Source organism: Passer domesticus, chromosome 22 (genome assembly GCF_036417665.1).
Source record: "Passer domesticus isolate bPasDom1 chromosome 22, bPasDom1.hap1, whole genome shotgun sequence".
Classification (NCBI taxonomy): domain Eukaryota; kingdom Metazoa; phylum Chordata; class Aves; order Passeriformes; family Passeridae; genus Passer; species Passer domesticus.
The window spans coordinates 1,849,490-1,863,007 of record NC_087495.1 but is presented as its reverse complement, the minus strand read 5'-3'; the positions used below and the strand labels follow the sequence as shown (position 1 = coordinate 1,863,007).

Below are 13,518 nucleotides of genomic sequence, written 5' to 3'. Positions count from 1 at the left end.
GCACATCCCACTCACCCACCCTCTTTTTGCCCCCAAAGCGGGTTTCTAACCCCATTCCCAACCCCATTCCCCGCGGCTGTGTCCCTGCTGATATTCCCGGTCCCCGAGGAGCGACATCAAATCCGGGCCGCGCGTGACGGCGGGGAGGGGGTTTGGGAACAGCTGCGGGGACAAAGGGCTCTCGGCTCCCACGCGAGGCTTTAATTAAAACAAAGGCGATTAAAGCGCCGGGGGTCCGCTGTCCCCGGCGCAGGTGACAGCCCCCGGCAGCGCCCCGCGGAGCCGGGCGAGCGCCCTGCCCGCCCTCCGGCCCTCCCCGGAGGAAGAATTCCAGCGCATTGTCCCGGCCGAACAAACGAAGCCTTTCAGCAGAAAGAGAAACCAGACCCGGCGGGGCCGGCGCTGGCGCGGGCCCAGCGCGGCTCGGGTGTCGCGGGGAATGTTTCCCGGCGTGGGCCGGCCGGGGACGCGGGGGGAGCGTCCCCCGAGCCCCGAACATCCCGTGGCCGTCCCGGGCCGCTTCCCCCGCTCCGATCGCCGGGAGCGCGGCCGGAGCCGCGCACACCCAGCCCGGAGGTGGGATTAGGCCGGGCTTTGGCTGATCCCCTCCCAGCAGCCCGGCTTTATAAATCCCCCGCGGCCGGCGGGCGCGGCACCCGCGGGTGCCCGGGCCGCGATGGCGCAGCAGCGCCGTGTCCAGCTGTCCACGCAGCGCCCCGGCAGCGCCGTGTGCGTGCTGGGCACCGAGCTGGCCCTGGACGTGTGCGGGTGAGCGCGGGGCACAAATCCGCTTTTCCCCTTGATCCCATTAGGCAAAGCCCGAAAATAGCGCGCGGTGGGGCGGGGGCGGTGCTGCTGCTCCGGGGGCTTTTCCCAGGGGATGCTGTCCCGGGAGGGGGAGGGCTGGGATTCCCGGTGCCCCTTCCCGGTGCCCATTCCCAGTGTCCATCCCGCTGTCCATCCCTGCTGTCCCTTCCCAGTGTCCTTTCCCAGTGTGCATTCCCTTTGTGCATTCTGTCTGTCCATCCCGCTGTCCATCCCTCTCTCCATCCCACTGTCCATCCCTCTCTCCATCCTGCTGTCCATCCCTCTGTCCATCCCACTGTCCATCCCTCTGTCCATCCTTCTGTCCATCCCTTTGTCCATCCCACTGTCCATCCTGCTGCTCATCCCTCTGTCCATCCCTCTGTCCATCCCACAGTCCATCCCACTGTCCATCCTGCTGCTCATCCCACTGTCCATCCCTCTGTCCATCCCGCTGTCCATCCCAGTGTCCATCCCTCTGTCCCTCACAGACACTCCGAACATCTCCGCAGCAGCGGGACCACAACATTCCCAGCGGGATTTTGCCCCTTTTGGGGCGCCACAAGCCCTTTTTGGGGTTTTAACGCTCCACACCCCGGCGGGTTTCCCATTTTCGGGGGCAGGCGGCGAGCGACCCCGGTGCCCGCTCCGGACCTCGCCCCGCAGCAGCTGCGGGGTTTTGCTCCCCTCTCCCGGCTCCTGCCCGATCCCTGCCCTCCCGGCCGGGGTTTCCCCATTCCGGGCCGGGCCCGCCTTTCCCTCTCCCGCTCCGGACCCGCTCCGGGCCTCGGCAGCGGGCGGGGCGGGCGGGCTGCGGCGTGCCCGGCCGCGCTCGGCAGTGCCCATCTGGGGAGATCCGTGCCCAAACCAGCCCCGGGCAGCGGCCGGGCCCGGCCCCGCTGCCCTCGGGGGTTCGCGCGTTTTCCTCCAGGATTCGGGGCGTTTCGGAGCCGTTCCTGCCGTTATTTTTGTGGGATTTATTCCCGTTTATTCCCGTTTGCCATGGCGGGACGGGGCGCGCCTTGCACCGGGGATGTCCCCGGATTTGGGGCATTTCGGAGCGATCCCTGCGGGTCTTTCCTCGGAAATCATTCCCGCCTATTCCCAGGCTCGCTCTGCACCCGGAATATCCCCGGATTTGGGTTTTTTCAGGGATTCCTGCGGTTCTTTCCTTGGGATTCATTCCCGCCTATTCCCGTTTATCCCCAGGCTCGCTCTGCACCCGGAATCTCCCCGGATTTGGGTTTTTTCGGGGATTCCTGCCGCGGGGCTGGCGCCGCCGCCTCGCCCCGGGTTCGCAGCCTCGGGCGGGATTTGCTTTAATCGCCTTTGGGGATTTGTGGGAATTGCCTCTTCCAGGAGCGGCTGCCCGCACGTTCTGGGGGATTTGTGCCTATCCAGGGAATGGATTTGTTCGTGTCCAGGGAATCAATGCCATTCCAGGTTGTAGGATTTGTGCCTGTCCAGGGAATCAATGCCATTCCAGGTTGTAGGATTTGTGCCTGTCCAGGGAATCAATGCCATTCCAGGTTGTAGGATTTGTGCCTGTCCAGGGAATCGATGCAATTCCAAATTCCAGGATTTGTGCCTGTCCAGGGAATCGATGCAATTCCAGGTTGCAGGATTTGCTGTGGGATTTGTTCCACTCTGACGGATTTATCCCCATTTCATCCTGCAATACTTGCTGCAGTTGAATTTTTCAGAACTAATTCAATTTTTCAGAACCTGTCGCTGTTCTGAATTTCAGGGTTTGTTAATTTTAAAGATTTTATAACAATTTCATATCTCAGGGCTTGCTGCAGTTGCATTTTCCAGGATTATTTCCATTTTCCAGAACTTCTGCAATTCTAAATTGCAGGATTTGTTGCGTACTGAAGGGTTTACCCCAATTTAATCTTGCAGCAATTTCTGCAGTTACATTTTCTATGATTTTTCCCATTTTCAGGAACTTTTGGTACTCTAAATTCTGCGATTTGTTCCAACTTGAAGGATTTACCCCAATTTCATAGAGTTGGTTGCATTTGCATTTTCCAGGACCTGTTGCTATTCCAAATTGTAGAATTGGTCTACAATTGGTCACATTAAAGATTTTGTCCCAATTTTGGATCTCAGGGCTTGCTGCAGTTGCATTTTCCAGGATTATTTAATTTTTCAGGATTTCTCACAATTCTAAATTTCAGGGTTTGTTCCACATTGAAGGATTTATCAGAGTTTCACATCTCAGCACTTGTTGCCTTTGCATTTTCCAGTATTATTTACAATTTTTAGGATTTGTTGATACTCAAAGTTTCAGGATTTGTTCCATATTGAAGGATCTCCTGCAAGTGAATATTGCAGGATTTACTGCAGCTGCATTTCCCAGGCTTTGCTGCATTTTGCACCACTTGCTGTCATTCTAAACTGCAGGATTTTTTCCCCATTGAATGATTTACCCCAATTTCACACCTCAGCCCTTGCTGAAATTGCATTTTCCAGGAATATTTGAATTTCCCAGGACTCACAGATATTTCTAAGCCCAGGATTTGTTCCTGTTGAAAGTTTTACCCAATTCCACATGGCAGGACCTGTTGAAATCACATTTTTCGGGATTTGTTGCATTTTGCACCACTGGTTGCAGTTCCAAATTGAAGGGACTTTTTCACATTGAGGGTTTTATCCCAATTCCACATCCCAGCCCCTGCTGAAATCACGTTTTCTGGGAATATTTGAATTTTCTATGACTTGTTGATATTCCAAACCCCAGGATTTGTTCCCGTTGAAGTATTTACCCCAATTCCACATCACAGCTATTGCTGAAATCACATTTTCCAGGAATATTTGAATTTTCCATGACTCGTCAGTATTCCAAACCCTGGGATTTGTTCCTTTTTGAAGATTTTATCTCAATTCCACATCCCAGCCCTTGCTGAGGTCGCATTTTCCAGAAATATTTGAATTTTCCAGCAATATTTTAATTTCCCATGACTAGTTGATATTCCAAACCCCAGAATTTGTTCCTTTTTGAAGGTTTTACCCCAATTCCACATCCCAGCCCTTGCTGAGGTAGTGTTTTCCAGAAATATTTGAATTTTTCCAGGAATATTTGAATTTCCCAGATATATTTGAATTTTCCAGGGATATTTGAATTTTTCCAGGAATATTTGAATTTTCCAGGAATATTTGAATTTTCCAGGAATATTTGAATTTTTCCAGGAATATTTGAATTTTCCAGGGATATTTGAATTTCCCATGACTAGCTGATATTCCAAACCCCGGGATTTGCTCCCTTTGGAAGGCGTTACCCCAATTCCACACCCCGGGGTGTTGTTTCCTGGGCTGTCTGAGTTCTGCCCCGTTCCCTGACTGCGCTCCCGTTCCCTGGCCGCGTTCCCGTTCCCTGGCCGCGCTCCCGTTCCCTGACCGCGCTCCCGTTCCTGGCCGCGCTCCCGTTCCCTGACCGCGCTCCCGTTCCAGCTCGGCCCCGCGCGGCGCCGCCTCCTTCCAGGCCCAGGCCACGCCGGGGGTGAAGCTCTGGGTGCTGCACGAGGCCCGCAGCGTGAAGCTGCCCTCGAGCGTCTGTCGCTGGCCCCTGGGCCCCGGGCCCGAGCTGCTGCTGGCCATGGACCGCCCCAGCAAGGACGCGGGCGACGAGAAGGTGCGAGAGGGAGCCCGCTGGCTCCTGGGATCCTGCGGCGTGTTGGGATTCCCGCGGGATCCCGAGATCACTGCTGGGTGTTGGGATTCCTGCTGGATCCCAGGATTCCTGCTGGGTGTTGGGATTCCTGCGGGATCCCGAGATTACTGTTGGGTGTTGGGATTACCATGGGATCCTGAGATCACTGCTGGGTGTTGGGATTCCCGCGGGATCCCGAGATCACTGCTGGGTGTTGGGATTCCTGCTGGCTTCTGGGATCCTGCGGCGTGTTGGGATTCCCGCGGGATCCCGAGATCACTGCTGGGTGTTGGGATTACTGCAGGATCCCGAGATCACTGTTGGGTGTTGGGATTCCTGCTGGATCCCAGGATTCCTGCTGGGTTTTGGGATTCCCGCGGGATCCCAAGATCACTGATGGGTGTTGGGATTCCCTCTGGATCCCAGGATTCCTGATGGGTGTTGGGATTCCTGCTGGATCCTGCTGGGTGTTGAGATTCCTGCTGAATCCCAGGATCCTGCTGGGTGTTGGGATTCCTGCTGGATCCCAGGATTCCCACTGGGTGTTGGGATTCCTGCTGAATCCCAGGATCCTGCTGGGTGTTGAGATTCCTGCTGAATCCCAGGATCCTGCTGGGTGTTGGGATTCCTGTTGGATCCTGCTGGGTGTTGGGGTCCTGCTGAGTACTGGGATTCTTGCTGGATCCTGGGATCCCGCTGGGTTTTGGGATTCCTGCTGGATTCTGGGATTACTGCTGGGTGTTGGGACTCCTGATGGATCCTGGGATCCCCACTGGGTGCTGGGATCTCCTCTGGGTTCTGGGATTCCACCGAGTCCTGCAGTGGGTGTTAGGATGGGTGACAGGATTCCCACTGGATCCTGGGATCTCTGCTGGGTTTTGGGAGTCCCAGGGATCCAGGATTCCTGCTGGATCTCAGGATTCCCATTGGATCCTGGGATGGGTGCCAGGATCCTCCCTGGGTGCCAGGATTCCTGCTGGATTCTGGGATTCCCGCTGGGTCTTGGGGTTCCTGTTGGGTGTTCGGATCCCTGCTGGACACCAGGATCTTCACTGAGTGCTGGGATCCCCTCTGGGTGTTGGAATTCCCTCTGGATCCCAGGATTCCAGGGGGTGCTGGGATGGGAACTGGGATTCCCAGAGGATCCTGGGATGTGGCTCGGTGCCAGCTCCGCTCCTCGTTGCAGGTCAGGATTTCCTATTTCCGCGAGGCCGGCGGGGTTCCCGTGGGCCGGGCCGTGCTCTACCTCACCTGCGTGGGTAAGGGGGCAGCCCCAACCCCCATTCCCAACCCCCATTCCAGAACCCCCATTCCCAACCCCCATTCCCAACCCCCATTCCCCAACCTCCCATTCCCCAGCCCCCATCCCCAAATCTCCATCCCCAACCCCCATTCCCGAATCCCCATTCCCAACCCCCATTCCCCAATCCCCATTCCCAAACCTCCATTCCCAACCCCCATTCCCCAATCCCCATTCCCAAACCCCCATTCCTGGGATTTCCCCTTTTCCCATCTCACCCCTGTCCCACAGAGGTGTCACTGGATGCTGATGTCACCCGCAGTGGGGCCGTGAGCCGGACACTGCTGGACAAGGTACCAGAGGGGCCGGGAACACCGCGGGATTGGGAATTCCTGTCTGAACCCCACATCCAAATGGGATTGGGAATTCCTGTCTGAACCCCACATCCAAATGGGATTGGGAATTCCTGTCTGAACCCCACATCCAAATGGGATTGGGAATTCCTGGACGAGCTCCCAGGCCCTGACGGGATTGGGAATTCCTGGATGATCCCCACATCCCAATGGGATTGGGGATTCCTGGCTGAGCCCCAGACCCCAATGGGATTGGGAATTCCTGGCTGAGCCCCAGACCCCAATGGGATTGGGGATTCCCAGCCAAGCCCGGCCCCGCTCCGTGTCCCCCAGGCCAGCTGGACGTGGGGCCCCGAGGGCCACGGGGCCATCCTGCTCGTCAACTGCGACCGTGACGACCCCGGCGCCGAGGGCCTGGACAACGAGGACAGCGTCGTGCGCTCCTACAACGGTCCCGACAGCCCCAAGCCCCTGTCTCCCACTTTTCCCTCCCTTTTCCCACTTTTCCCTGAGTTTTCCCTCCCTTTTCCCTGAGTTTTCCCACTTTCCCCTCAGTTTTTCATTCTTACTGCAGCCCAGAGCCCAATTTTTCCCACTTTTCCCTCAATTTCCCCTTTCTTCCACAGCCCAGCTCCTGCCATTTTCCCACTTTCCCCTCAGTTTTCTCCTACTTCTCTCTCAGTTTCCCCCCCTACCACAGCCCAGAACCCCCAATTTTCACACTTCTCCCCAGTTTTCCCCCTTTTCCCTCAGTTTCCCCTTTTCCCCTAATTTTCCCCTTTTTCCTGGTTTCCCCCTTTTCCCTCAGTTTCCCCCTTTTCCCTCAGTTTTTCTCCTTTTCCCTCAGTTTCCCTTTTTTCCTTTGGTTTTCCCCTTTTCCTCCAATTTTCCCATTTTCCCTCAGTTTTTCTCCTTTTCCCTCAGTTTCCCTTTTTTCCTTTGGTTTTCCCCTTTTCCTCCAATTTTCCCCTTTTCCCTCAATTTTCCCCTTTTCCCTCAATTTTCCCCTTTCCCCCTTTTCCCCCCGGTTTCTCCCTTTTCCCTCAGTTTCCCCCTGGCTTCCCCATTTTCCCCAGGTTTTCCCTTTCTCCTTCAGTTTCCCCCTCTTCCCTTTTCCCCCAGTTTCCCCCTTTCCCCTCAGTTTCCCCCTTTCCCCTCAGTTTCCCCCTTTCCCCTCAGTTTCCCCCTTTCCCCTCAGTTTTCCCCCTTTTTCCTGGTTTCTCCCTTTTCCCCCAGTTTCCCCCTTTCCCCTCAGTTTCCCCCTTTTCCCTCAGTTTTCCCCCTTTTTCCTGGTTTCTCCTTTTTCCCTCAGTTTCCCCCTGGTTTCCCCATTTTCCCAAGGTTTTCCCCTTCTCCTTCAGTTTCCCCCTTTTCCCTTTTTCCCCAATTTTCCCCCTTTTCCCCAGCTTTCCCCTTAGTTTCCCCCTTCTCCCTCAGTTTCCCCCTGGTTTCCCCCTTTACTCCGTGTTTTCCCCTTCTCCCTCAGTTCCCCCTTTTCCCTGGTTTTCCCCTTTTTCCCCAGTTTCCCCCTTTTCCCCGTTTCCCCCCAGTTCTCCCTGAGCCGTGCCCGTTCCCCAGACCTGCAGGACATGGCGCAGCTGGTGCTGAGGACGCGCGGGCCCCGCGCCACCTTCGCCGGGCACCGCCTGCTGCTGCACCTGGACTTCGGCCACGCCGACAAGATCAGGGTTTTCTACGGCGGCAGTGAGTGCCCGGATTTGGGGGGATTTAGGGGGATTTGGGGGGTTTTGGGGGCATGGACCCCCCGGCTCACCGGGATCAACCCCAAATCCTTGTGTTGCTTCTCCAACGCCCCGGGCGGGGTTGAGCTGATCCAGGCGGGGTTGAACTGATCCAGGCAGGATTTGCTCCTTGCGGGTTTGGGGCAGCTTTAGGGACCAAGGGGGAGCTCTGCGGGAACGGGGCTGGGGTTTGGCTTTGAGGTGTCCGTGTCCCACAGACGGTGCAGAGCTGGAGATGTTCAAGCCCGTCCTGGGGGGCTCCAAGCTGGCCTACACCGTGCGGCCGAGCCGGCACCACCACGAGAGCGTCTTCTACGTGGAGGGCCTGGCCTTCCCCGACGTGGCCTTCTCGGGCCTCGTGTCCCTGCACGTCACCCTGCTCGAGAGCCCGGAGAAGGTCCGGCCAGGGGCACGGGGGTGGGACGGCAGGGACAGATCCGAAATGCCATCCCTGCCATCCCGGGGAGGGCTGGAACAGCAGGAACACATCCTAAACTCCATCTCTGCCATCCCAGAACCTCCATTTTCCCATTTTCCCCTCAATTTTCCCTTTCTATCACCGCTCAGAACTCCCATTCTCCCACTTTTCCCTCAATTTTTCCTCCCTGGGAGGGAATGGTACAGTGGGGCCAGATCCCAAACTCCATCCCTGTCACCCTAGGTGGGGCTGGGACAGCAGGGACAGATCCCAAACTCCATCCCTGCCATCCCAGAACCCCCATTTTCCCATTTTTACCCTCAATTTTTCCTCCCTGGGTGGCTGGGATATCAAGGACAGATCCCAAACTCCATCCCCACCACTCCAGGGTGGGTTGGGACAGTGGGGACTGATCCCAAACTCCATCCCTGCCATCCCAGAGTGGGTTGGACAGTGGGCACAGATCCCAAACTCCATCCCTGCCATCCCAGAGTGGGTTGGGACAGTGGGGACAGCTCCCAGACTCCACCCCCACCATCCCAGGGCCTGGAGTCTCCGATCTTCACGGACTCCGTGGTGTTCCGCGTGGCTCCCTGGATCATGACGCCCAACACGGCGGCGCCGCTCGAGGTCTTTGTCTGCAGGTGGGTGCTGGGCGCTCCCGCCCTGCCCACCGCCACATCCGCTCCCAAATCCCGATTTTCCCCGTTTTTTCCCCCCAGCGTGGACAAGAATGAGGAGTTCGTGGCAGCCGTGGGCGCGCTGGCCGAGCGGGCGCAGTGCCCGCTGACCGTGTGCCCGGTGCCGCAGAACCAGCAGGACCGCTGGATCCAGGTGGGAGCAGTGTGTGCCTGGCCCCTCCTCGCCGCAGCAGCTCTGGGGGCATTCCCACAATTCTCCATCCCTTCTCCAGGATGAGGTGGAGTTTGGCTACATCCAGGCCCCCCACAAGACTCTCCCTGTGGTCTTTGACTCGCCCCGGGACCGCGGCCTGAAGGATTTTCCTGTCAGGAGCATCCTGGTATCCAGCTCCTTCCTCCTGCCTCGCCCAGCTTGGCAACCCCCTAGAAACTGGGATAAATCCCTTCAAAAACTGGGATAAATCCCTTTAAAAACTGGGATAAATGCCTTTAAAAACTGGGATAAATGCCTTTAAAAACTGGGATAAGTCCCTTTAAAAACTGGGATAAATCCCCTAAAAATTGGGATCAATCCCTTTAAAAACTGGGATAAATCCCCTAAAAACAGGGATAAATCCCTTCAAAAACTGGGATCAATCCCTTTAAAAACTGGGATAAATCCCTTTATTTCCTGCATTTTTGGGGTGGGATGCTCCAGCACAGAGGATTTGGTGCTGACAGCTGCATTTTTTTAACCATTTACTCCCGTTTCTGCCCCGCCCAGGGCCCCGATTTTGGCTACGTGGCCCGGCAGGCTCCAGAGGGTGCTTCCAGCCTGGATTCCTTCGGGAATTTGGAGGTGAGCCCGCCCGTGACGGTGCAGGGCAAGGAGTACCCCTTGGGGCGCATCCTGATCGGCAGCAGCTTCCCCAGGTGAGCGGGGGGCAGGAACACCCCCAGAGCAGGATTTCCCGGCCCCGTTTGGGGTCAGCTCTGAGCGGGGCCTCCCCCAACCCCCGCGCTCCCCAGGGTGGGCGGCCGCAGGGTGGCCAAGGCCGTGCGCGATTTCCTGGTGGCCCAGAAGGTGCAGGCGCCCGTGGAGCTCTTCTCGGACTGGCTCACTGTCGGCCACGTGGACGAGTTCCTGAGCTTCGTCCCCGCGCCCGACCGGAAGGTAACGGGTCCTAGGAGTGGAGAAAAGCGGGATGAGACCCTCAGAGCCTTCCCCGACCTCCTCCTCCTCCTCCCCTGCAGGGATTCCGGCTGCTCCTGGCCAGCCCCAGCGCCTGCTACCAGCTCCTGAAGGAGAAGCAGGAGGAAGGGTTTGGCGAGGCCGCGATGTTCCAGGGTAGGGCAGGACGGGCAGTGGGGATCTGTGGGTTTGTTTCCCCTTTTTCCTGCAAAACGTGATGGGAGAGGTGGATGGACCCTGAAAGCCAGCTGGGAAGTAGGGGCAGAATGGAGTACAAGTTATTAATTAATTAATTAAAAGCTGCAGGGAGTGGATTGCTGGGTTGGGATGGAGCTCCAGGGTCAGAGCTGGAATCTGATCCTGGCTGAGCTGGGGCAGAATTCCAGCCTGGCTCTCTCTTGGCAGGGCTGGACAGGGTGCCCAAGCCCACCATAAACGAGATCCTGGCTAACGAGGAGCTCCGCAAGTTCAACGACTACGCCCAGGTGAGGACAGGGAGCAGGAGGCTCTGACCCATCACTCCCTCCATGTCCTTTTGTCCCCCTGTCCCTCTTTCCTCCCTTCCATCCCTCCTCCCATCCTCCATCGCCAACCTCTTCTCCATCCATCTCCCCACTGCTCTGTCCCGCCTTCCGTCCATCCCTCGCTCCATGGATCCATCCATCCCTCCCTCCATGGATCTCTCCATCCATCCATCCATCCATCCATCCATCCATCCATCCATCCATCCATCCATCCATCATCTATCCATCCATCCATCCATCCATCCATCCATCCATCCATCCATCCATCCATCCATCCATCCATCCATCCATCTCTCTGCCCACCCTTCTCTCCATCCCTCCCTCCAGCTGCCTACCCACCCTCATGTCCATCCCTCTGTCCCTCTTTCCCTCCCTTTGTCCCTCCATCTCCCCATCCCTCTCTCCCCGTGCCCTCATCCTCCATCTCCCCATCCCACTGTGCATCTCCTTGTCCTTCCATCCCACCGTCCATCTCCTTGTTCCTCCATCCCTTTCCCCCCACTTTGTCCTTCCATTTCTCCACCCTCTTGTCCCTCCATCTCCCCGTCCCACTGTCCCTCCCTCCCCTCCCTCTCCCGCTGACCCTCCCTCCCCGGTGGCTCCCAGAGCTGCATCAGCTGGAACCGGGACATCCTGAAGTGCTCGCTGGGCCTGGCCGAGCCGGACATCCTGGACATCCCGCAGCTCTTCCAGAGCAACGCCCACTCGGAGGCCGAGGCCTTCTTCCCGGACATGGTAGCGGCACCCCTGACCTCCCCAGGGTGGGATGGGGTCGGGATTGGGGCTGGGATGTTCCCTGGTGGGATCAGGGTCGGGTCTGGGATGTTCCCTGGTGGGCTCGGGGTCAGGGATGTTCCCTGGTGGGATCAGGGCTGGGATGTCCCCAGGCTGGGACTGGGGTCAGGATGTTGCTTGATGGGATTGGGGATTCCCTAGGCTGGATGCTCCCTGGGGTGGGATTGGGCTCAGGATCAGGGCTGGGATGTTCCCTTTTGGGATCAGGGTCGGGGTCGGGCTGGGATGTCCCCGAGCCAGGATTGGGGCTGGGATGTGACCTGATGGGATCAGGGCTGGGATTGGGGCTGGGATGTTCCCTGATGGGATCAGGGCTGGGATTGGGGCTGGGATGTCCCCGAGCCAGGATTGGGGCTGGGATGTTCCCTGGTGGGTTCGGAGTCAGGGCTGGGATGTTCCCTGAAGGGATCAGGGTTGGGATTGGGGCTGGGATGTTCCCTGATGGGCTCAGGATCAGGGATGGGATGTTCCCTGATGGGATCAGGGTCGGGGTCGGGCTGGGATGTCCCTGAGCCAGGATTGGGGCTGGGATGTGACCTGAAGGGATTGAGCCGGGATGCTCCCTAGGGTGGGCTCGGGCTGGGATCTCCCAGGGGCAGGATTGGGGCTGGGGTGTCCCCTGATGGGATTGGGATTTCCTTGGGGTGAGATCTGGGCTAGGATGTCCCCTAATGGGATTGAAGCTGGGATGTCTCTGGAGTGGGATCAGGGCCAGGATGTTCCCCGGGTCAGGATGTTTCCTGATGGAATCAGGGCTGGGATCACCCCTGATGGGATTGGGGCCAGGATGTCCCCAGGCCAGGATGAGGCTGGGATGCTCCGTTGGGTGGGATCAGGGACAGGATGTCCCCGGGCCGGGATGTGCCCTGATGGGATCGGGATGTCCCCGGGGTGGGATGTCCCCTGATGGGATTGGGATGTGCCCTGATGGAATCGGGATGTTCCCTAATGGGATCGGGATGCCCCTGCCCGGGATGTGCCCTGATGGGATCGGGATGTGCCCTGATGGGATCGGGATGTGCCCTGATGGGATCGGGATGTCCCCAGGGTGGGATGTCCCCTGATGGGATTGGGATGTGCCCTGATGGAATCAGGATGTCCCCAGGGTGGGATGTGTCCTGATTGGATGGGAATGTGCCCTGATGGGATCGGGATGTTCCCTAATGGGATCGGGATGCCCCTGCCCGGGATGTGCCCTGATGGGATCGGGATGCCCCTGGCCGGGATTTGTCCTAACGCATGGGGATGTGCCCCTATGGGATGGGGATGTGCCCCGATGGGATGGGGATGTCCCCTGATGGGATGGGATGTGCCCCGATGGGATGGGATGTGCCCCTATGGGATGGGATGTGCCCCTGATGGGATGGGGATGTCCCCGGCCGCTCCCTGCTGGACTCCCCGCGCTGCTCCAGGTGAACATGCTGGTGCTGGGCCGGCACCTGGGCATCCCCAAGCCCTTCGGGCCCGTGGTGGGCGGGCGCTGCTGCCTGGAGCAGCGCGTGCGGGAGCTGCTGGAGCCGCTGGGCCTCTCCTGCACCTTCATCGACGACTTCTTCTCCTACCACGTCCTGCTGGGCGAGGTCCACTGCGGCACCAACGTGCGCCGCAAGCCCTTCGCCTTCAAGTGGTGGCACATGGTGCCCTGAGGTGGCTCCGGCCCCGCCGTGTCCCCTCCTGTCCCCGTCCTGTCCCTGCCAAGTGCCTTCGGTGGCGGAAATAAATCCGGGCTGCGGCCACGGGGGCTCTGCAGGGCTCTCCTGGCACTGGGAGAACACTGGACTGGTTGAACTGGTGGGGAATGGGGTGGGGCCCTGGAGCCACTGTCCCCGTGCCAAAATCCACGTGGGTTCAGGGAATTATGGAATAATGGAATTATGGAATCATGGGATGGTTGGGATGGAGGGACCTTCAAGCTAATCCATTCTCAGGGGCAGGGACACCTCCCACTGTCCAGGTGGCTCCAAACCCCAGTGTCCAGCCTGGCCTTGGACACTGCCAGGGATCCAGGGGCAGCCACAGCTGCTCTGGGAATTCCATCCCAGCCCCTTCCCACCCTCACAGTGAAAGATTTATCCCAAACATCCCAATACAAATTGTCCCTCTTTAGTTTGAAGCCATTCCCTGTGTCCTGTCCCTCCATCCCTTGTCCCCAGTCCCTTTCCTGGAGTCATTTCAGGC

At 58.2% G+C, this 13,518-nt stretch overlaps 1 protein-coding gene across 1 annotated transcript; it reads left to right on the top strand.

Annotated features, from left to right (window-relative positions):
• Window positions 1–388: 388 nt before the first annotated feature.
• Window positions 389–13,170, top strand: LOC135285017 (protein-arginine deiminase type-3-like). The gene is made up of 16 exons (XM_064396922.1): window positions 389–768; window positions 4,258–4,438; window positions 5,643–5,715; window positions 5,988–6,049; window positions 6,383–6,500; window positions 7,628–7,753; window positions 8,010–8,188; window positions 8,753–8,853; window positions 8,932–9,043; window positions 9,123–9,230; window positions 9,614–9,762; window positions 9,859–10,003; window positions 10,084–10,177; window positions 10,427–10,506; window positions 11,152–11,280; window positions 12,753–13,170. The coding sequence occupies exons 1-16, from the start codon at window positions 677–679 to the stop codon at window positions 12,984–12,986; spliced, it is 1,983 nt and encodes a 660-aa protein (XP_064252992.1). The 5' UTR covers window positions 389–676; the 3' UTR covers window positions 12,987–13,170.
• Window positions 13,171–13,518: the final 348 nt, after the last annotated feature.

Bases quoted from the DNA above. Each gene is read 5' to 3' on its own strand.
- LOC135285017 (XM_064396922.1), top strand. From the start codon at position 677: ATGGCGCAGCAGCGCCGTGTCCAGCTGTCCACGCAGCGCCCCGGCAGC. The intron at 769-4,257 runs GTGAGCGCGGGG...CTCCCGTTCCAG, and splicing joins CTGGCCCTGGACGTGTGCGG to CTCGGCCCCGCGCGGCGCCG. The intron at 10,507-11,151 runs GTGAGGACAGGG...GGTGGCTCCCAG, and splicing joins AGTTCAACGACTACGCCCAG to AGCTGCATCAGCTGGAACCG.